The sequence below is a fragment of the Cricetulus griseus genome, chromosome 2 (assembly GCF_003668045.3).
Source record: "Cricetulus griseus strain 17A/GY chromosome 2, alternate assembly CriGri-PICRH-1.0, whole genome shotgun sequence".
NCBI lineage: Eukaryota > Metazoa > Chordata > Mammalia > Rodentia > Cricetidae > Cricetulus > Cricetulus griseus.
The window spans coordinates 425,721,677-425,744,812 of NC_048595.1; the positions used below are offsets into that span (position 1 = coordinate 425,721,677).

The 23,136-nt window shown below is 42.1% G+C and overlaps 1 protein-coding gene across 1 annotated transcript in view; it reads left to right on the plus strand.

Annotated features, from left to right (window-relative positions):
• The window catches only part of Xrcc5 (X-ray repair cross complementing 5), an 89,230-nt gene that overhangs the window by 35,844 nt on the left and 30,250 nt on the right, over positions 1-23,136 (plus strand). The window contains 3 exon segments of the mRNA NM_001246740.1: positions 1,663-1,859; positions 9,928-10,021; positions 12,314-12,383. Of these exon segments, the coding sequence (NP_001233669.1) occupies positions 1,663-1,859; positions 9,928-10,021; positions 12,314-12,383 (361 nt within the window).

Sequence of the window (23,136 nt, forward strand, 5' to 3'; positions counted from 1 at the left end):
AATTAAGATTCACAACAGTTGCAAAATCACAGTTATGAGGTAGCAATGAAAATAATTTTATGGTCAGGGGCCACCACAGCATGTAAAAGGGCTACAGTGTTAGGAAGATTGAGAACCACTGCGTTAGATACTGACTTTTTGGTCAGATGCAAGTGCTGCCAAAGCCTGACTTAGCCTGAAGGCAGCACAGATGCCAGAGTAGAAGTAGCCTGTGTCCAGTTTGCCCACTTGGACAGTGGACAGCCTGTCTCGCCCTTGGTCCTCACCCCACTCTTGGTGCCCCTTTCTGATACCCTTTCAACAATGAGTACCCTAAAAAACAGTGTCCTCAGCCAGTGTCTAATAGACACTTGTTATATGTTGCGCAAATTTTCTGTGCTTATAGTTTAGCAGTAAACAAGGGATCTCTGTTTTCAAGGGGAAGGGCTAGATAATACATAAGTGAACTAAGCAATGCTTGAAAACCACAGAATTGGGAAATGTTAGAATATGATTAGGTACTAACTTGCAAGTGGAGAGGCTGCTTCATATGCAGTGTCAGGGAAAGGCTTTCTGTGAGATCAATATTTGAGCAAAGACCCAAATGATGAGAAGGGTCCAGCTCTGCCCAGAACTAGGAACAGGGAGAAGAAACAGAAGGAGTATTGAGCTAAGGACCAGAGACAGAGATGAGCTTGGCTTGAGTGAACCCGGAAGAGCTTATTTTTACTTGGCTGTGAGTAAGGAGGCAAATGGCAGTGCCACAATCGGAATCGGGGGCTGTGTCATGCAGGACTTTCCAGGCTGTGGGAAGGAGCTTGTATTAGTTGTTTTTGTCTCCAGAATACTTGGTAGAAACAAGGTAGGGAAGGTGTCCTTTGGCTCCATTTCAGGGATTTTCACAGCTGGGGAGGCAGGACGGAGCAGCTCATTCCATGGTGGTGGCAGCACAGGTGGTGGGCAGGGTGACCACTGCCACCAGCTTACCCCAGCTCCTGAAGGTTTCACAGTCATGCCCCCCCCCCCCCCCAGCATACTTGCCAGCTGAAGAATATCTTCAGAATGTGAGCTTTGGGGACATCCCAGACTTAAAGTGCACTAGGAGAAGTGACAGCAGAAGCTGAGAGACCCGTTGAAGGTGACTGGGCCAGGAACAGGCATGAGTGGTGGTGTTAGTGGGGTGGAGGGCCATGGGTCACACATGTGGCGGCAGGGTCACACTTTGCTCCCCCGGGGTGGCTTGTGTCAACTCAGTGTTGTCATGTCCTTTAGACTCTCTCCTGGGGCTCAGAATGAGCAGCTCCCCTTTAGCCTCTGTCTCATCCGTCACATGCTGGCCTCTAAAACCTTAGTGGAAGAGAAAGTGCATGTGATAAAGGAAATAAAAGATCACTATGAAAAGGCTGTAGTCTTGTAGTCTTAGGAAGTTATGTCTCAGGGAAACTTGGTATGCCCTGAATAGTTTATAGGATCAGGGCCCTCTAGGAGGTTTACAGAGGGTATTACTTCTATGCTTAAGTCTGTTTTTATGTGACCATTGTCCTCTGAGCCATCCTATTTTGTCTCTTCTGTTTGGCGTGAGTCTCATAGCCCTTCCAATTAAAGATGGAGGGTTGCTGACCAGAAAACAGAAATCTGTTTGGTGTCAGCATCAGTGTTTTAGCCTTTCTACTTTCCCTACAGTGTCTGCTGCACAGAGTCTTACATCCCCAAGAGCGTTTGCCCCCAATTCAGCAGCACATTTTGAATATGCTGAATCTCCCCACTGAGATGAAAGCCAAATGTGAGATTCCTCTCTCTAAAGTGAGGACCCTTTTCCCGCTGACAGAAGCCGTCAAGAAAAAGGACCAAGTGACTGCTCAGGACATTTTCCAAGACATGTAAGTACTAGCTATGGTCACCTTTGATATTTGTAGCAATGCAGGGGGCGGGGGCAAGTCTGGAATTAAGGTGCTGGCCCAGGGTTTTCTGGAATCACAGAGAGGGACAGCGCAGCTTCTTAAGCCTCTTGTGGAAATGCTAAGTTCTCATACCTGTCCATTAGAGTCATTGTTTATCCTTGATGTTCACCTGGGCTCAACCTTCTGGTTTGGGTTGGCTTTTGCACCGACAATAAAGTTTTTGTGAATTATAAATAAGATTTGTGAATACCAAAGCTGAATTTTCCTCTTTTAAAACAATTTTTAGTTTTGTTTCTTTTATTTGTGTTTGTGCGTGTGAGTGTGTATGTGTGTGGGGAGTCAGAGAACAACTTTTGGATGGGTCCCAAGATCAAATTCAAGCAGTCTGGCTTGGCTGCAGGTCATCCTGCTGGTCATGAATTGTCCCTTTCTAAAGTAAAGATCTGGAAATGACAAGAGCAGGCTGGACATCACGAGGTTTCTGTGGTGGGTAGTTACGTGTCAGTAAGAGTTTTGGAGGGAACATGAGGAGAGCAATGAAAACCATGACCCTTTAGCTGTTCTGCTAGTGCGCCACTGACATGCTGATTGTGGCATTGGGGAGGCATTTGCTAATTAAGGAGGGAAATACATTTCATATTATGCATCAACCAAGCTTGCAAATGGCTGATGAATGTTCTTCTTTGTCACATTTTGTTCAGAATCTATATTAATTTCCATATAAATACCAGTAAGCCTGAAGAAATTGTTCATTATATAGAATCCTTTGGGTATGTGACATTGACTTTCCAGACGTCACTCAACTGGCTATTGGTGATTTTTTTTCTCAAGCCAAAATAATATTTCTTTCTGCTGCATTTTGAGATTTGACATCAGACCATGATTCACCCCCACCCCCGTTTTCTTTTATTTCCTTCCCACAGCAGTATCTTCATTGACAAAGTAAGGCTTACTATTTATAAATACCCAGTGGAAAAGGATGAGTAATTCCCAGAAACTTTCATTGGTTTCTATAAATCAATGTTTGGTGAATTATTGGACAAGTGGAATAGAAAGCTTTGCATTTTTCATAGCTTCCCAGAGGTAAACAGCCCAAGCTTTGTCAGAATTGGAAGAAAAGAAAACAACTGGATTGATTCTGTTACATGAACTCCCATCACACCCTGGAGAGGTTTATGGCCCTTTTATTCTATCCTGCCTTCTACACAGGAAGCCTGTCCCTAAAAAAAAAAAAAAAAATCTATGTCACCTGCATCTTTCTCTGCCTGTATGCCACTGAGCCAATTCATGGCAGCTCAATGAAGCCTGTGCCCTTCTTCCTGTGGCTCCTTGCTCTTGTCTCACTGCAATCACAGGGCTATTCTCTCCCAGCATTAAACTCCAGTTCGTGATCTTGATTACCTTCTGGTACTGTGGGAAAGAAATGGACCATTTTCTTCTCTTCCTTTGATTAAAATGTAAATTAGCTGGTTAAAAAACAAACCACAGAGATCCAGAAGGCAGTTGTGCTGTGCTGTGATCCCTGCAGTGATTACACCTTCAGCTGTGGTCCTATCACTCATTGCCCTGGAAGCTTGGACGTGCACAGTTTCTTGTTCTTTGCTCCTGTGGTAGTGTGCAACACAGAGCAGCTTGCACACATTCCTGCTCTCTGCCTTTTATTCTCAGAAGCCTGCCTTAGTTTTTAAGAACTGTAGAAGCAATGAATTAAGCATAAATCTACTTAGCGCCTCCTCTATTCAGGGTTGATTCAGTCACTTTCACACGGGTTATAAAACTCTCCATTTTAATGAAAGTGTTCCAGTTAGCCTTAAAGGTTATGCTAAGAGGGAAAACAAATTGCTGGTGCTAAGCTGTGCTTTTGTATTTATTCATCATCCTCGAATCCAGTTTACCTATTTCTAGTAGACAGATAAGGAACTAATATTTGGGAGTGATAGTTGTCTACCAAGGAAATTTCATAGTAATGAAAAAGAGTCTTATGCTAGGAATCACTAGTTTTTATACCAGTGATGTCACTTGATAGGATTTTGGTTAAATAATTTTATCTTTATGAGAATTTCTTCCTCTAAATACAGTCCTTGGCAGGCAGAATGGTATAGTGGATAAAGATTGTTGCTTTGCAAGCCTGACTACCTGAGGGTCGATGTAGAAAACCAGCTCTACAAAGTAGTTCTCTGACCTCCCCACAGTCATGCCATGGCACATGCCCCTCCCCAATAACAATTGAAAAGATTGCAATCTCATTTCAAGAGATACCATGGCAACAAAATCCGGTGATAAAGCACTCTGAACTATTGGGGCATCTGAGAAATTGCTGTTCCTCTTCGGCCTATTGGATACCTAGTGCTTGTGGTGGTAATGTCTTCATTTCTAAAGGGAAACCTCTGGTGGCCCCTGCATGGAGCCCCACAGTAAACTACCTGTTGCCTGTATTGTCTGAGAGCATTTCTTCCCTTAATGGTGGCACAAGTGAAAGTATCATCTCTCGGACAGGTGTTGCAGGACAATGGGGACATCTGAAGTCCAGCTCTGCATAATGACACACATTTGACCTTGCTTACTTTTGGACTCTGCTGTTTTTTCAAGTTCCCTAAGGCTTTGCTCCCCATTTGCCCTCAGCAGACAGCTTCATCTGACTAAGGTTCAAGACATGAAACTCCAGAGTCATCTCCCCTGCTCTGGGTGACTGTAGGTGGAGGTTGCCTATTCTGTTTCCTCATGAGTGAAATAGGGGTGGCAGGAATACCTACCTCGTAGGGTTGCTATGAGGATTAATTGAATAATTCATGCTATTTACCTAGAACCTAACACAGTGCATATCATATATCATAGAACAGTTTGTCACTAAACAGTCTTCTAAAGACCCTCATTGTATTCCTAACACATTATCAATGACAACGTTAGTAATTGGAAGTGATGATTTCATAGAGAAAGTAGTGGCTACAGGTGGGTACTTCTGAATCTTACAGACTATCTAATTTCCAAACATGCCTACTTCGCAGTCACCTTTACTTCCTTCTCTCCAGGCCCAGTGGACATAGGACACTGCATCCTTTACTCTTCATCATCCCTGTAACCTGAGCTCCCATCTGTTTTCATATCTGTTACCCTGGTCCACTAATAGTGTTTTCTTTCCTCTGTCCCCCCTTCTTCTTCCTGTTAACATTCCTTTCATCTAAACAAAATACAAAATACTCTCTCCAGCCTCCTCTCTCTAAAGCTACTTGTTAACAATCACTGACCTACTCGCTGTCTTTCCTGTTCCAGGCTAGGCCTACTGGAAGAGTAGTCTACTCTGCTGCCTTTCTCAGCTCGTCCTCCTCCTCTACCGCCTCTCTGAAGATCCAAAAGACAGAACCACTTAAATTCCCTTTAGCCTTGTAGTCCTTTTCTTTAGTGACTTTTCTGTTTGTAGTATTTGACATTGTCAATTGTTCTTCCCTCTTGAAACTTGTGTATCTCCCCTAAGCTTCCAGATTTTTCTTTCTAATCTTTGAAAACCTTGCCAGACTCCTCTGATGTTTTCTTTCTCTGCCAACCTTACATGTGTTGTGTGTGTAATCTTTCCCTCGGAGCAGCTGCATGTACTGAACACTGTATGATGTGAGGTGCCTTCCTCACACTGTCTGCTTAGATCCTTTGGCCATCCTATGAAGTAGGTTGCTTTGTTGATGTTATCTTAAGTCTGAGAAGGCTGAGGATTGGAGAAAAGGAACAACTCGCCTGAGATCTCAGTTGGTAAGGATTGGAGGAAGGATTTAATATATAAGTGTGCAGTCTGAATCCAGGGCTCAGACACTCAGCCATAATACTATTTTGCCCTCACAACGCAGGTCCCACACCGTTCAGAAACCATGAAGTCCGTTTGCATCCTATCCATGGGTGGCTCAGTGTCTATATTTATTTCCAATTCAGTGCATACAGAAACAGCTCCATTGTCTTCCTCCTAGCATGCATCTTTCCAGTGCCTCTCCATGCTGTTATTTTCCATCTCAGAGAACAGCACCTGATTTCTTGGGAGTCATCCCCTTCTTTGACTTTCCGTGTCTGATTGGTTTACCAAGCTGTATTAAATTTATCCCAAATCCATTCCTTTCAGTTCAGATTAGTATAGTGGCTAATGGCATTGATTTTGGAGTCAGATAGATTTGAATCTAAACCCAAGCATTTCCCCTTACTGGCATTTGGAGTTGGCAGGCTGAGCTATGGTGTGTAAAACAGACACCTGCATTTGATGAGCCTTCATTTGCTTATCTCTATAAGACAATTGGCTTGGTGACTGCCCCTTTAGCTCTTAATAGCATTTCACACCGGCATTGCCTGTGTGTGCTTTATGCCTTCTGTTTCAGCCTGCCTTACTGAGACAGCCGATTTCTTTCTTCATAGTCTTGCTCCTTTCCAAACACTCTGTGCCCTCAGCAAGTTTCATGTTTCTTTATTCAGCATTTCCTGGCTTATTGTAAGAGATGTTGTTAACAATAGCGAGGAAGAGATGTATAGCGTAAGACATTTTGGAAGGTCTCTGCTTTCCAAGCTTTCTAGGAACCATGACCAATGACCCAGGACCCTTCATGTGTTCAACTCTTCAGAAGCTGTCTGATCCCCGTTTTTCAATTTTTAAAAAAATAAAATAAAATTTATGTGTATGGGTGTTTTGCCTGGGTATGTGTCTGTGTACAATGTGCATGTAGTGAGTGCCACAGAGGCCAGAAGAAGGCATTGGATCCCCCAGAACTGGAGTTACAGACAATTGTGAGCCCCATGCGAGTGCTGGGAACTGAACTAGCATCCTGTGGAAGAGAAGCCAGTGCTCTTAACTGCAGAGCCATCTCTCCAGTCCCCCTTTGAGTTCTTTTGAAAATTTCATTGCATAGGTAAGATTGATTACATCAGCGGCCATTGATGAGCAGTTTAACCTTTGTAGTTGCTCTGCTGTGTCAGGCAGATGTTGCCTTATGGTCATGAATGGCCTCTGGCTTTTACATTTTTCTGCTCCCTCTTTCCCGCTGCTCCCTGAGCCTTGGGATAGGGGTTTATAGTTCCCTTTAGAGCTGAGTATTCTGTAATCTCTTATTCTTTGCTCCTTGGCCATTTGTGGGTCAGTTAATCACTATCTACTGCAAACAGAGGTTGTAGAAGAGGTAGAGAGAGGCATTGGTCAGATGCAGAGAGGGGCACAGGGATCCAGGCATGACGTGTTTTCCTTAGGTGGGTCCAGATTTGCTTTATTTATTTGTTCATTCATTTATTCATTCATCCCTGTGTTTGCCTACATGTATGTATACGTACCACCTGTGTTCCTGGTGTCTGTGAGGCCACAAGAGGGTGCCAGATTCCCTGGAACTAGAATTATAGATGTATGGGTGCTGGGAACCAAACCTGTGTCTTTGTAAGAACAGTAAGTGCTCTTAACCACTAAGCCATCTAGTGATGCTTTTTTTTTTTTTTTTTTTTTTTTTTTTGAGACAGGGTTTCTCTGTGGCTTTGGAGGCTGTCCTGGAACTAGCTCTTGTAGACCAGGCTGGTCTCGAACTCACAGAGATCCGCCTGCCTCTACCTCCCGAGTGCTGGGATTAAAGGCATGCATTACTACCGCCTGGCTCTAGTGATGCTTCTTAATATTATATATGTTAATTTATATTTTGGGAAGAGAATAGTTGATATGCTAAAGGTACTTTCCATTGCAGTGCTTTCCATAGGAGCAAACTAAAGCTCAGCCAAGTGGCAACTTAGTAAACTCTAAAATCCAGATACTATCCTAGAATCAAATCATATGAATGTATCAGGAAGATGGGAGAGGCTGAGGCTGAGACTGAGGCTGGCAAGATGGCTCAGCAGATGAAAGCACTTGCTGTGCAAGCCTAAGGACTTCAGTTGAATTCCTAGAATCCACAGTGGAGAAGAACCAGCTGCCTCATGCTGTCCTCTGACCTCTACATGCAAGTGGTGGCATGTGGATGTCTGTACACAAACACACACACACACATACACACACACACACACACACACTTGCTTTCACACACTGTTGGTCAGAATTAGTCTTCCTCAGGTCTGTGTACTCCTCTCCTGTGTCTGCCATCAGCCAGCCATTCTGCACTTTCACACTTGTTGAAAGGGAAGGGCCTTGATGACTTCGTCTCTAACACTGCCTGGCTCTCGCCCTTTTGGCTTCTCACTTCTCTGCTCCTCAAAGGGAAAATGTCAGTGAAGAGAAAGTTTTAGGTCACACAGTTTATGACTGTGCTTGTGTCCCTGTAAGAGATGGCCCTTTATTGAATCCAGTTTCTGCCTTTTAAATTTTCTCTTCACTTTTAAGACTCATTGTCTGAGGGTGGGTATTTGAGCAAAAAGCCAATACATTTTGAAATAATAGTATTAAAAATCTTTAATAGGGAAGGGTGCCTGGCAAGCACAAGACTATGAGTTTGGTTCCCAGGCTACCCACACTGTCCAACCTCAGCAAGGGAGAGGAAGCCCATAGAGAGACTTTAACTGTTCCCACTACAGTTAAAGAGGAAAAAGAGCGAGGTGAAGTAATGTGTGTATTCATTAGCTCCAGTTAGTCATACCATAATAATGTTTACTTTTTAAAAACATTGTTATTTTGACATACATAGTTTGTCAATTAAAATAAATTTATTGGTGTATACGTATATGTGTACATATATGTGAATGTTTGTGTGTATATGCACGTGAATTTGTAGAGGCCAGAGGACAACTGTGGATGTCATTTCTCTGGCAACATCCACATTTAAAATTTGTTTTCCTGAGACAAGATCTCTCATCAGTCTGGAATTCACCAAGTAGGGTAAGCTGGCTGACTAGCCATTCCCAAGGTTCCACCTATCTCTGCCCTCAGACACTAGAACTACAGCATACCACCATTTCTGTTTCTCTCTCTCTCTCTCTCTCTCTCTCTCTCTCTCTCTCTCTCTCTCTCTCTCTCTCACACACACACACACACACACACATCTCTCTCTCACACACACACACACACATCTCTCTCTCTCTCTCACACACACACACACACATCTCTCTCTCTCTCTCTCTCTCTCTCTCTCACACACACACACACACACACACACACACACACACACACACCTGGGAATTGAACTCAGGTCCTTCTGCTTGCAAGGCACTTTACTGACTTGCACTTTACTGACTGAGCCTACTGACTGAGCCATCGTCCAGCCCTAACTAGAACGTAGTTACAGACTCATTAACTAATTTCAGTTGTTTCTTGATGGTGACCCTTAGCCTATACTTACTATTCTCCAAGAGAAAATTCTTCATATCTTTGTGTTTCATTGTGTGGAGGAGATGATGGGCTTTGGATCGGCTTTCTTTTTCTCCTACGATTACCTTAGCATCCTCATGACTTTGAAACCAGCATGTTATTAAAACCGGTATGTTACTTGAGGCAGATGTTTGATAGCCTTTCTTGGAGCTGTCTTTCCTTGGCACACCAGTACTGTTTGACTTTGATAGCCCTGTGCCCAAACAGAATCAGGGGTGTAGAAAGCAGATTAAAAGGTGTGCTTAAAAAAAATTTAAGACTTAAAAAAGTTTTTGCATATCTAACTTGTGATTGTCTAAAGTTTGGACACTTTTAATTAGAGATCTTACATAGATTAGTACAATGGGGAAGGTGGGGTTTCGAGACACAAAGTTCTGTGTACACAAAAAGCTATGGCTCGGGATTCTGAAACGGAGTCCAGGAAGCTAGCTGATGGACAGATGGATTTCTTAGTTAATGTCCAGCTTCCATTACCTGTGCTTACCATTTCATCTTTTGCATGTATCCAGTAATGTAGCTGCTACTGTTGCCTTCTCTACTGTTGTGGAAACAAAGCCACACTACTCCAAAGCCTCCTGTCGGTGCCGCAGGGCTGGGAGAAGGAAGCCTGCTCCTTGGATAGACTGTCTAAATGTTGGGTTTAGAAAATAACTTTATAGTTGTCACATAAAATGTCTTAGGTATTATATTTTTGTTTTGCTTTATTTGTTATAAGGGGGAAAAGTTACCTGTTTCTTTCCTTTCTAGTCACGAAGAGGGGCCCGCTGCCAAAAAATGTAAGACAGAGAAAGAAGAAGGTCACATCAGTATCTCTAGCGTGGCTGAAGGGAATGTCACCAAGGTAAACAACTTTTCCAGTGTCTCTCTCTTTCCCAATGCAGCAAGTCCAAGGCTTGGGCTTGGTGAGTCTGCTGACATACCACTTTCTCTGGTCCTCTCTGAATATGAACCATATAGACCCACCCCATGTCCTTCTTTCTTCCTGGAAGTAATTAATACTAATAGTGAATGGCATATAGAACTACCTATCTGTTTATAGTAAATAGAACTCGGAATGAGATGTAGAACACAGAGTGCCTCAGTGGTAGCCCTCTTGTGCAGATTTTCTTACTGGCTTCCTTTTTCAGCTTTCCATTTAGTAAAGATGATGGCAGTAAGTAGGGGATGGTTAATGATCCGAGTCTTATTTCCCAAATACATAAAATTGAAGTATACCGTTTCTACCTTTTTCCTAATGTAAAACTTCAGCGGCTGGAGAGGTGTCTCTGATGGTTGACAGCACCTACATTCTGTTCCCAGCACCCATATGGGGTAGCTCACAGCCCCCTGTACCTCCAGCTCCAGGGAATCCAACACCTGGTCTTCACTGGTACCTGCACTCATGTGCACAAACCCACACACAGATATAAACATGTAATTCTAAAATAATAAAAATAAATCTAACAACCCCCCTCCCCCACAAAACCCTTCAAAATAGAATTTGCAAGGTTAGGACTGACCAAATCAAATTCCTTTTGATACTGAAAGCTTTATTTGATGAGAAGGTTTTTGGGACTTTGAGTGTATTGCCTTCATGTATGCAGAATTGCTTTGAATCAATAGATCTTAGCATTTCCCCAGTTAGCAAAATCAAACAGAAATGTGCCAGAAAAATCAAATGTCTGAGCAGTGGTTTGGACTTCGTGGGAATCTTTTGTGGTATTGAGAAGTCATGATTTCATTCTCTGAGCACACTATTCCAAGCAAAGAGGAAATAATAGATTTTCTTGTATCGTTTGCCAGCACTCTCAGGAATCCCTTTGTTTTCTCCTCTCAGAGCTGACTGCTACAGAGACCTTGTTAGGGTTGAGATTAATGCAAGTTAAAGACAGGTGTCATCAGAAAGTATTGTACAGTGTGTGAGAAAGAGTTGTGCTGCAATAATCTGTATCTATGATCTGATTTTTTAAAAGGATATGTTCAGTATGGGCGTGTTTATGTAGCCTGTCAAAACTTCAATGTCAAAGGGCCAGTAGTAGCTTTTCCTGGCCCCCATAGTTCAGTGAATCAAGCATTTGGTTGTTGTTTCTCATGTCATCTTAATGGGAAAGTTATTTAGCATGACCTCACATGACAACACCCTCCCTTTCCTAATTGATTATCAGAAGGTACAGGTGGTCTTTAGCACATAAAGCCTTCAATTTGGGCTGGCTGGTGGCATGGATTATAATACTTCTGGCCTCTCTGGAGATAAGTCACCTTGAATACAGAAAGTCAAGTGAAAATAGAGAGGGCAACTGTGTGGCTGCTTGAACTTTTTAGCTCCTTTTAAACATTGACTTTTTTGTATGTGTATATATTTGCATACACATACATGTGCACGTCACAGTGTACATGTAGAAATAAGACAACTTGCAGGAGTTGATTTTCTCTTTCTGTGATGTGGATCCTGGAGATTTAATTCAGAACATCAGGCTTGGCAGCAAAGTACCTTTACCTGATGAGCCATCTTGCCCAACCCTGAATCTTCCAGCTTTTAGCAGAATCCTGGAAATCATAATGATAGAAAGGTCTTGTTGTTGTTATTGTTTTGTTTTGTTTTTTATTTTTTATTTTTTTATGTTGTTGTTGTTTTTAAGAGCACACTTACTACATTAAACCATCTGTCTTGCCTTCGGTGTGATGGTTAGTTTTAACACTGACTTGACATAATCAAGACCCGTAGAAATTGAGTCACAGAGAAATTGTCTAGATGAGGTTGTCCTGTGGGCATGTCTGTGGGGAAATATCCTGCTTACACTAATCGAGGTGGGAAGGCCTGCACACTGCTGGTGGCACCATTCCCTAGGAAGGGGATTTCGAACTTCATAGACTGGAGAAAGCCGGCTGAGCACTACCACACGTGCATTCGTGGCTCTCTTTTCCCCGGTTTTGGATATGCTATGACCAGACTCCCTCAGGACCAGACTCCCTTGTGACTTCCCTGCTGTGACCGAATGTAACCTGGAACTGTGAGTAAACTTAACACTTTGTCCCAGAAGTTGTTCTTGTCAGGGTGTTTTTATAACAGCAACTGAAATGAAACTAAGATGTGGGATTTTGGCAGAAAAATGAGAAGTGACCTGCAGGAGTTTTGTCTCTGGTTCTGCCCTAGGTTGGAAGTGTGAATCCTGTTGAAAGCTTCCGTGTTCTAGTGAGGCAGAAGATTGCCAGCTTTGAGCAGGGTAAGTGGCATGCCACTCACTTGGTGTTGAAGAGACAGTGGTTAGTCTAGCTGATGTAAAGTCTGGATTAGCTGTGGTGCTCCCTTGCTGTGCTCTTACAACATTGTGAACACAGTGCGGTCTGGGGTTGGGGTGGTCAGCACAGCACAGACTTGCCCAAGCAATGATGAAACATGGTGCTGGGCTCCATATTGCAGAAGCTTTGGATCAGCACTCTGGAACCTTTATTTCCACCTTAAAGTTCTTTGGTGTCCTGTGAGTGAGATTGATCCCATCTTGTCTTCTGAGATACAATTCTTGCCCCAGGTCAGATCCATTGGCAGGAGCACCAAAGGCCAAGTTCACAATCATTTCCTGACAGAGATCAGCTTTGTGGTCATAATAATCTGTAGACAGAAGTTGTATGTTCTATATTTTCGATGGAGGAAGAGGCTTTTGTTCTGTTAAGTGTTACTATTTAGGAAAAGAGCCTTTGCATTATAAGACTTTCATCTAAGTTAGGCCTGGTGGCTCACACTTTAATCCCAGAACTCTGGAAGCAGAGGCAGGTGGATCTCTTAAATTGCAGGCCAGCCTGGTCTACAGAGTATAAGTTCCAGGACAGCCAGGGCTACATGGAGAAACCCTGTCTCAAAAAAACAAGCAGAACAACAAACAAACAAAATCAAAACCCTTTGTCTTAGTTAGGGTTTTTGTTGCTTACAGTTTCAGAGGTTCAGTCCATTATCAGTGTTCCAAGTAGCATGGTAACATGCAGGCAGATGTTGCTGAAAGCCCTACATCTTGTAGGCAATAGGAATTTGACTGAGACACTGGGCAGTATCCTGAGCATACAAAACCTCAAAGCCTGCTCCCATAGTGACACACTTCCTCCAATAAGGCCAAACCCCCTCCAACAAAGCCACCCCTCCTAATAGTGCCGGTCCCTATGAGATTATGGAGGCCAATTACATTCAACCTACCACACCCTTCATCTAGAAGGAAGTCTAGGATTCTAGATGACAGTTTTCAGGAGAAGTGGTGGAAGCAGGGTCTCAGAATTCATCTGTCACTGAGCATGGAATCCCAGTGCTTGGCAGGTTGAGGCAGGAAGATTAATAGACTGTTTTTTTGTTTGCTTGTTTGAAATTATTTCTTTCGTAAATTGACATCATCACTAGAGACTTTTTATAGTGACTTTGTGTTTAGAAAAGGGCAGATAAATCAAAGGACCCTGTTGTCAGTCATATATATAGCTTGTGTGTGTAGGGTGTGTGTGGGGGTGTTTGGTTTTTGAGACAGGGTCTCACTGTGTAATCCTCTCTGGCCTGTCTACTATGTAGACCAGGTTGGCCTCTAATTCATAGGGCTCTACCTGCCTCTGCTTCCTAAGTGTTGATATTAAAGAACTGTGCTAACATTCCTGGCATGTTTATTGTATCTTTAGAGAAGGATTGAGATCATAGCTAATTTAGTTGTTTGTTGTCAATTACTTTTGCCAGTCAGTGTCCAGTGTGCTCCTCTAGAAGTGATTGGTATTCCAGGTTCCCATAGGATGCTTTCTTCAGAGACTAAATGTAGCTATGATCACCACTATGTGGCACCTTTTAGTTACTTGGTATCTGCTGTGTAGAGATCATTGAGCATTGTGCTAGCAGGTTATTCTAGTGCTTCATTTACCCTGTATAGAAACCCTGCAAAGTCATGTTGAGGAAATGGAGAAAAGTTAGAACTTTAATTGTGAGTGTCTGAGAGGGTTGTTTTTATTCAGGATACACTTGGATGGGTGTTCAGGGCAGAGAGTCAATCCTTGTCCTAGGCTTGTCATCAGTTATTACTCAGGCTTGAGAAGAAGGGGAAATACAATGGCCACTTCGAAGATAGAAACCCCAGAGCTGGTTCAGGAGAGGAAGGGTGAGGAAAGATAAAAGGAACAGGAAAGTGAGTGAATTATTATGTTTTTCATCACAAGTCCCCAGGTGATAACCACAAAACCCAGATGGCCAATCTCTGGCCATGCTGGGTTGGCATTATACTGGGGGACACTTGTGAAAGGACAGTTTGGTGTCTGGAATTACTTCTATCTGGCAGAGGTCTTTTGGGAGTACAGGAGAGAGAACCTTCCTGAAAATTCACTCGAACTTAGGAAAACATGGTTCCCCTGAGCCACAGAATTAGGAACTTGAATCAGTCTTTTAAAAATAACAAGGCAAGGGCTGGAGAGATGGCTCAGAGGTTAAGAGCACTGACTGCTCTTCCAGAGGTCCTGAGTTCAATTCCCAGCAACCACATGGTGGCTTACAACCATCTGTTATGAGATCTGGTGCCCTCTTCTGGTGTGCAGATATACATGGAAGCAGAATGTTGTATACATAATAAATAAATAAATAAAATCTTAAAAAAATAACAAGGCAAATAGATCATGTGGCCTAGAGGTTATAAGAGGTGTGGTTATATCCATTTTGCTAATGTGAAACAATGTAAAATTGGAAGAGATGGGCTTCTCCAAAAATCACACAGGGATTTGAATATAACCCTCCTTCACATACTTTATTTTTCTATTTAGCAAATTGTTTCCCTGTTTCCTAACAACCTCTTTTCCCACATTTAACTATGAAAACTCTGTTTATTTATTTATTTATTTATTTATTTATTTATTTATTTATTGTGTGTGTGTGTGTGTGTGTAGGTCAGAAGATAATTTGTATCAGTTGGTTTTCTCCTCCCATGTGGAGAAGTCCTCTGTACTTCACATCGTGTTGGGTGAATCACAGCTCCCCACAGCTCTCACCAAGCTAAACTTGCCATAGAGCTGCCAGCAAAGGAACCCAGCCTAACACTAGTGCTTTGTGGCTCTCGCTTGGCTTCTCTTTTGTTCCTCCCACTCTTGCTTTCCACTTCAGAAGTTTTGTCTGCACATTTCTTGTCTTGCTTTTGTTCTTCTGCTTGGGCATCTCTCTACCTAGGACACTTATGATCCCAAACTCATGCTTCTTGCCTGTCAAAGCACACTGTCCCAGAGTTTAAGCACCCTCCCAGGTAGTGATCAGCTTTATCCCTGCAGGAGGCCTCTGGCTGGGAAAGGGAGGAGGAAGTCCTTACCCTTTTTCTTGTCTTTTTTTTTTTTTTTTTTTTTTGATTGATTACACAAAAGTTTGACCAATAGTAGATTGTTGATAATATTGCTTAGGTAGAACTGACCGTATTACCCACTGGACTTAACTAAAATATGGGAGCACTTACTTTCTGACCTGCCTTGCACTATAGGTCCACCAAGTCCTTAGTAATGTCACCATCTCTTGAGATCATCAGTCCACAGCAGGCAGCTATACACTTCCTTATCTTCTTCTTCTTCTTTTTTTTTTTTTAAATTAGAAACAAGTTTCTTTTACATGTCAATTCCAGTTCCCTCACCCTCCCCTCCTCTCTTGCCCCCCCATCCCAACCTCTTTCTGCTCCCCAGGGAGGGTGAGGCCTTCAAAGTCTGTCATATCATTTGAAGCAGGGCCTAGACCTCCCCAGTGTGTCTAGGCTGAGAGAGTGTCCCTCCATGTGGAGAGGGCTCCCAAAGCCCATTCATATACTAGAGATAAATGTTGATCCACTATCAGAGGCCCCATAGATTGCTCAGGCCTCCAAACTGACATCCTCACTCAGGGGGTCTGGAACAGTCCTATGCTGGTTTCCCAGCTATCAGTCTGGGGTCCATGAGCAACCCTATGTTCAGGTCAGCTGTCCCTGTGGGTTTCTCCAAACTGGTTCTGACCCCTTTGCTCATCACTCCTCCCTCTCTGCAACTGGATTCCAGAGTTCAGCTCAGTGTTTAGCTGTGGGTGTATGCCTCTGTTTCCATCAGCTACTGGATGAAGGCTCTAAGATGGCATATAAGGTAGTCATTAATCTCATTATCGGAAAAGGGCATTTAAGGTAGCCTCTCCACTATTGTTTAGATTGTTAGTTGGTACCATCCTTAGATCTCTGGACATTTCCCTAGTGCCAGAATTCTCTTTAAACCTATAATGGCTCTCTCTATTGTGGTATCTCTTTTCTTGCTCTCCTCAATTCTTCCCCTGACTAAATCTTCCTGCTGTCTCATGTCCTCCTCTCCCCTCCTGTTCTCCCCCTCTCTTTCTTCTGGTTCCCTCTCCCCTCCCCCCATGCTCCCAATTAGCTCAGGAGATCTTGTCCCTTTCCCCTTCTCCAGGGGACCATGCATATCTCTCTTAGGGTTCTCCTTGTTTCCTAGCTTCTCTGGCGGTGTGGATTGTAGGCTGGTACTCCTTTGCTCTATGTCTAAAATCCATATATGAGTGAGTACATCCATGTTTGTCTTTTTGTGACTGGGTTACCTCACTCAGGATGGTTTATTCTAGTTCCATCCATTTGCCTGAGAAATTCAAGATTCCATTGTTTTTTTCTGCTGAGAAGTACTTCATGGTATAAATATACCACATTTTCTCTATCCATTCTTCAGTTGAGGGGCATCTAGGTTGCTTCCAGGTTTTGCTATTACAAATAATGCTGCTATGAACATGGTTGAACAGATGTCCTTGTTGTATGAATGTGCGTCTTTTGGGTATGTACTTAAGAGTGGAATAGCTGGATCTTGTGGTAGACTGGTTCCCATTTTCCTGAGGAACCACCATACTGATTTCCAAAGTGGCTGTACAAGTTCGCACTCCCACCAGCAGTGGAGGAGTGTTCCCCTTTCTCCACATCCTCTCCAGCATAAGCTGTCATTGGTGTTTTTGATTTTAGCCATTCTGACAGGAGTAAGGTGATGTCTCAGAGTTGTTTTGATTTGCATTTCCCTGATGGCTAACTTCCTTATCTTCTCACTTTCAGTGTGAGGGGATGATAACCCTTGTTCTAATCATATTGGCTGATAGGAGATAGAAACACTCCTGGCTGCTGGGCCTTCTGGGAGCTGTCGTTAATGTTCTTTCAGGTAGCTTTCTATTCAGTGCCTTCTTCAATGTTTGCCCTACCATTCTCTCAGCACAGTTTTACAAGGTAGAGGTTCTTGACCATGACCACACCCATAACAACATCCTTCTGTTATGAAAGCCATTTCATTTCCCTGTTTATTCACACTCTTCGTAAGGGCACTGTTGTCATTATCTACAGTTTGTTACCTGTGATTGTAGGGCTCCTCAAATCAAATCCATCCACTTGTTTGAATGTCTTTCTCTAACCAGCTATTAGTAAGGCTACAGAAGAGCTCCACGAATTTCTAACACTTTCCCTACTATACTTACAAATGCTAATATGGTCTAAGGGTAGTCAGCAAGATAGAGGAGGAAGAATAGCCACCTAACTTTAATCATTCTTCCAGTGCCTGTGTGACCAAGGTATGTCTGAATTGATCAATTCCATCTGAATATGGGACATTAGGTAAAAGAGCTAGGCTGTTCCTGCTAGAAAAGATGGACACATGGAAGCAGCTAATAGGATAGAGCACAACTTATTTTATAATGAGATGACCTCCTCATTCATGGGTCCTTTTTTGCCATGTAGATTATAGGGTATGTTTTATATTAGACTTCTGCAAAGTCACAGGGAATTGGAACTCCACCAAATTGAATTTTCATGAATGTGACTGGCTTAAGAAGAAAAAATCGTCAGGACATCCCAGGCAGAAATGGTGCAGACCCTATCCTCCATTGTTTGTTTGGCATTGGATTTATATGCAAGTGAGGAGCAATATGCCATGTCCATTTGGTAGAGTATGCTTAGTTTGTTCTGTAGCTCCAGAGGCTTTTATCTCCCCCCCCCTCACTTCCCCCAAGTCCTTGTGGCTCTCCCTTCCTTCCTCACCACCTTGTGTTTTGTTCCTTTTTCTTCAAAAACCATCTTTTAATTTTAAGAGATGTTTTCTAAAATTCATTTTTCCAAATTCTTCCAGCACTAGGTAAAACATGCTATAATTAAATGATAATGAAATTATATTATTCATGGAAGCCCAGGAGGTGTGTTTTTCTATTCTGTTTTCATATGATATAGCTCTGTCCCATTTTCACAGAAACTTTTTTATATAAATACATGATTTTCCTGCCATGAGTCAATTCTGAATTGTGGGTTTTGAGCCTTGCGATTTAGAAGAATCTCTCTCTCTCTCTGGTTGTGTGTGTTTCCTCTATGTAGTTTGCCATGATATATATAATTCTGAGTATGAATTAGATAATCTGTCAGAGCTTTGTCCAAATAAAGATTAGATTAAAATGTGGATGCCAGACAGTGGTGGCATACTCCTTTAATGCCAGCACTCAGGAGGCAGAGGCAAGGCAAATCTCTGTGGGTTCCAGGACAGCTAGGGCTGTTAAACAGAGAAACCCTGTCTTGAAAAAAAAACAAAAAAACAAAAAACAAAAAACAAAAAATATGGCCTTTATCTACATAGAACTTGTCAATTTAAGAAAAAAAAACTTCTACTAAATATCTTGAACATTAAAAAAAGATACTAAATACAATGATTAATTTGTGAATATCTTCAGATCCTTAAGCATTTAAAAAAAAGTTTGGCATGCTTTCTTATTCCTTTCCCAAAATAGTACTGATACATGCAGTCACAAAGGAGAGAACACACAACTGCCAACTCTTGGGGTTTAGACTGTAATTTATATTTTTTAGTAGATATTTTCACTTGCTTCTTTCTTGATTTGATTTAAATTGTTAAGTCAGAACTTGAGTATCAGGCTTATTTCATGCATCATTTATCAGAGCATGTCATCATACTCGAACGTAAAAGGCTATTTGGAATCCTGAAGGACCTGCAGAAGAGATGTGTTACTATTTGACACAGTAATTACACATCAGTGGCCCTTGGTGTCATCTTCCACATGGGTGGATTGAGGCCCAGAATACTTAGGATGGCTTTCCACAGATTATTGCAAATGTGTAGAAGACACCTTATCCAGTTCCAGAGAGTCAGTTCATGTCCTCTGTAGCTTAAACTGGCACACACCACTACTCTGAGCTGTACATTTTAGTGTAATAAAATTCATCAGCCAAATATTTCAAATGAAATGTGAAATAAAGATGAAAAGAGAAACTAAAAATGACATTATATGGAAAGTAAAGACCATCATGCACTTGTAACTATCATTAGAGTATTTCCAGGGCTAGAACCATCGCTTAGTTGGTAAAATTCATGCCATCAAAGCTTTAGGACCAGAGTTCAGCTTCCTAGCCCTCACATAAAAAAACCAGCTGGGCATGTGGAGTATGCTTGTAACACCCGGGGAGTGTTGACAAGTGATGCTTAGAGTTCATTGGTTAGCTAGCCTACCTGAATTGGTGAGCTACATGGTCTATGAAAGGAGGCCTGGCAAGATGATGCAAAGGATAAATGTACTTAGTGCAAACTTATGACTTGAGTTTGATCTCTGAAACCCACATAAAGGTGGAAGGAGAGAACCCCATGAAGTTGTCCTCTGACCTCTATATGCATGCTATGGCATCTCACAAACACACATACACATGTGCACACACACATATGTACACACATGCATACATGCACACTAATACATTAAATTAAAAACAAGGTGGAGAGTGAATGAAGAAGATACTAATGTTGACCTCTGGCCTCTACAGGTATTAGTGCACACACATACCCACACATACATATAACACACTTATGTGTCTATGCTTCCGCCTATGAACATGTACACACATCCTCCCCATATATACATGCATGTATGTGTGAGTATATGTCTGAATGCATTTTCATATTTCAGCAACTCTCCTAAAAGGCTTCCACCTGTTCTTACTCTGTTTCTGAAATTCTTAAATTTACTCCTGTTACTCTATGGATGAGAAAATCTCCAGTATAGTGAGTAGATGGTTTTTGGAGAATGTGACCTGACTGTCCCTTAAGAAAGAGATGTCTGTAGCATACAAATGAACATGTACTGTGATGCCTGCATTCAAAGTGAGCATGTAGCTTTCTCTTGAGAGCATTACAGGAAGTTTATGTGTAACATACCACAGCAATCCTTGTCTTTGATGGTTTTGTTTCTTCATGCAGTGTAGTGAAGTGGCTTGCCTAAAACTTGCTGAGTAGGTTTGTTCTTGTTGTTGTTTCCATTTTATGTCAGAAGTAGGAAAGACACCCTTTTCATTGGCTAAAAATGTAACTTTATTGAGTATATATATACATACATATATATATATGTATGTATATATATACATATATATATATGCATATTTTGTGTGCATGTGTGTCTGTGCACCTTGTGTGTAGAGCCTGTGAAGGTCAAGAGAGGCCATTAGATCCCCTAGAACTGGCATTACAGGCAGTGGGGAGCTGCCACACGGGTGCTAGAAATTGTACCTCAGGCCTTTAGAAGAAAAATCAATGTTCTTAACAGCTGAGTCATCTCTCCTGGTCCCCCAAATGTAGCTCTTATTCTTGACCTCCCTGCATCAGGTAACTAGAAGAGGCCAGAGTCCATTCAGACATTCCTTGTATGTATTGAACCACCAGCTTGCACTGGTGACTTCTGCCACCCAATGAGACAGGGCACAGTGCTCATAGGTGGCTTCTGTGGAAATGCAGCATTTGAGGTACTTAGGAGTCAGCTTGCTGCTAGAGCTCTCACTTGCAGGAAATGCTCATGATACGATTTATAAGACAGAAAGCAGTGAAGTACTTACTCATGGCAATTTGGTTTTCCCCCTTCCACCCTCTTTACATTCTGATTCTTGCTTTCATGATAGATCATTGTCATGCAGAGCATCATGCTTGGTGCTTGAATTGGGCTGTCTTAAAGATTGCTTCTCAGGCCCAGCTGGTTGAAAAAGAAACGGATTTCAGATTGTGCTGATGTGCAAACTGCTTTAATCAATGACTTAGAGTGACTGTTAGTGGCAAACGACAGAAGCTCTTAACCAATTAAGATGCTTAGGAAAGGCTGTTAGACTTTTGTTGAAATAGGCACTAATCGGCTGAGATGTGTTGTGAGGAGCTGAGAAACAGCTTGGAGTCTCGCTTAGATGTAATAAAAGTGTGTGGTCCTCTCCTTTCGGATTGCAAGCCCAAGGCCAAAAATATGCTGACACAGGAAGAAATGGCAAGTGTAATTGGTACAGTCAGTCTCTCTTATGTCCATGCATGGCTACACAAGACTTAGAACTAAAAATGGCACACTCTCGTCTTTGGCTGGAAGTAGGAAGGGAGTTTGATTCTTGTACAGAAGAGTTCTGTTGTCAGCAGAGATGTCTGTGGAAATAGCAGGAAAATAGACTTTTATTGAACAAACTGCTGTACCTGGAGAACTGTATTTTGTCGTTTCTTGTAGTATTTTCCCATGTACATGGGGCTGGTTTTTCCAGCTGAGTTTTGGTAGCCGGTCCATAGTAGGAATGTGTAGTATTTCCCTACTGAGGTAGAGCTCTAGGTTTCCTACACGAGTGATACTGACTCATTGTTGGTGCCAGCTCTCAGCAGCTTTGTTGAAGTAAGTGTTTCTACTGTGAAGTTTCCTTGTAAGTACGTTTTAGGGAGATTTTACGTTTCATAGAGCAGTATTGTCACCCTGAAATCCAGTGAAAGAACATTTTCTCGCTCCCAGAAGTTCCTCGTGCCTGCCTGTAGTCAGTTCTGGCTTCTCATCCCACTGTGAGAAACTACTTTTTGTCACTGCAGGTTTACTTTTTCTAGAAAAATCTAAATGGAACCATTCAGTGTAGTCTTCTGCATTCAGCTTTTTGCTGATCATGTTTTTGAGGTTGTCCACATTGGAATCTATATAGCAGGAGTGGATGCCTGTATTTCAGCAGACTGCTTGTTTCTGGGTAGAATAATGAATACAGAGCCTTACTTTTTACCTGCTTACCTGTTCAGTGACATGACATTTCATTTATCCACTCACCAGATGGTGGACACATTGCAGACATTTGTATGCAAGTGTGGTTTGTGCACGTTTAACTTTTTGGAAAAAAATTAAAATTTATTATCATTATTATTATTTGTGTGTGTGTGTGTGTGTGTATGTGTGTACGAGTGCATACAGGCATAGTTGCCATATGCCATGTATAGAGGTCAGAAGAGGCTGTTCCTTTTCCTCCACCGTGGGCTCCAGGGACTGAACCCAAATTGTCAGGCAATTCTACCTGAGGAACCTCCGTTTTAACTTTTTAGAAGCAGCCAAATTCCTAAAAAGAGGTCTATCATGCCATCCCTACCTGCAAAACCCAAGGTTTCAATTTCCCTAGATATTTGATAACCCACGTTGTCTTCTGTTTTTGTATTTCCTTATGGTTTTAATGTTTAGCTGTTTATAAACTACTTCCATATTTTTTTGGTGAATTTGCATTCCAATTCTTTGATGACTTTTAGCAGGTTTGTCTTACTGAGATGCAGAGATATGTATGTTCGGGTTCAGTTGTTTATCAAATATGATTTGCAAAGTTGACTGTCTGTGGCTTGCCTTTTTACAAAGTTGTTTTTACTTATTTACTTAGCTATTATTTATTTAAATTTTTTTTTTTTTTGAGACAGGGTTTCTCTGTAGCTTTGGAGCCTGTCCTAGAACTCTCTCTATAGACTAGGCTGGCCTCAAACTCACAGAAATTCGACTCTGCCTCCCAAGTGATGGCATTAAAGGTGTGTGCTACCACCACCCAACTGTTTTTATTTTTAATTGTCTATATGTGTGTGGTGTGTGTGTGTGTGTGTGTGTGTGTGTGTGTGTGTGTGTGTGTGTGTGTGTGTGTGCCACATGTGTGTGGGTGCCCACAGAGGTCAGAAGATGGCTTTGGATCCCCTGGAGCT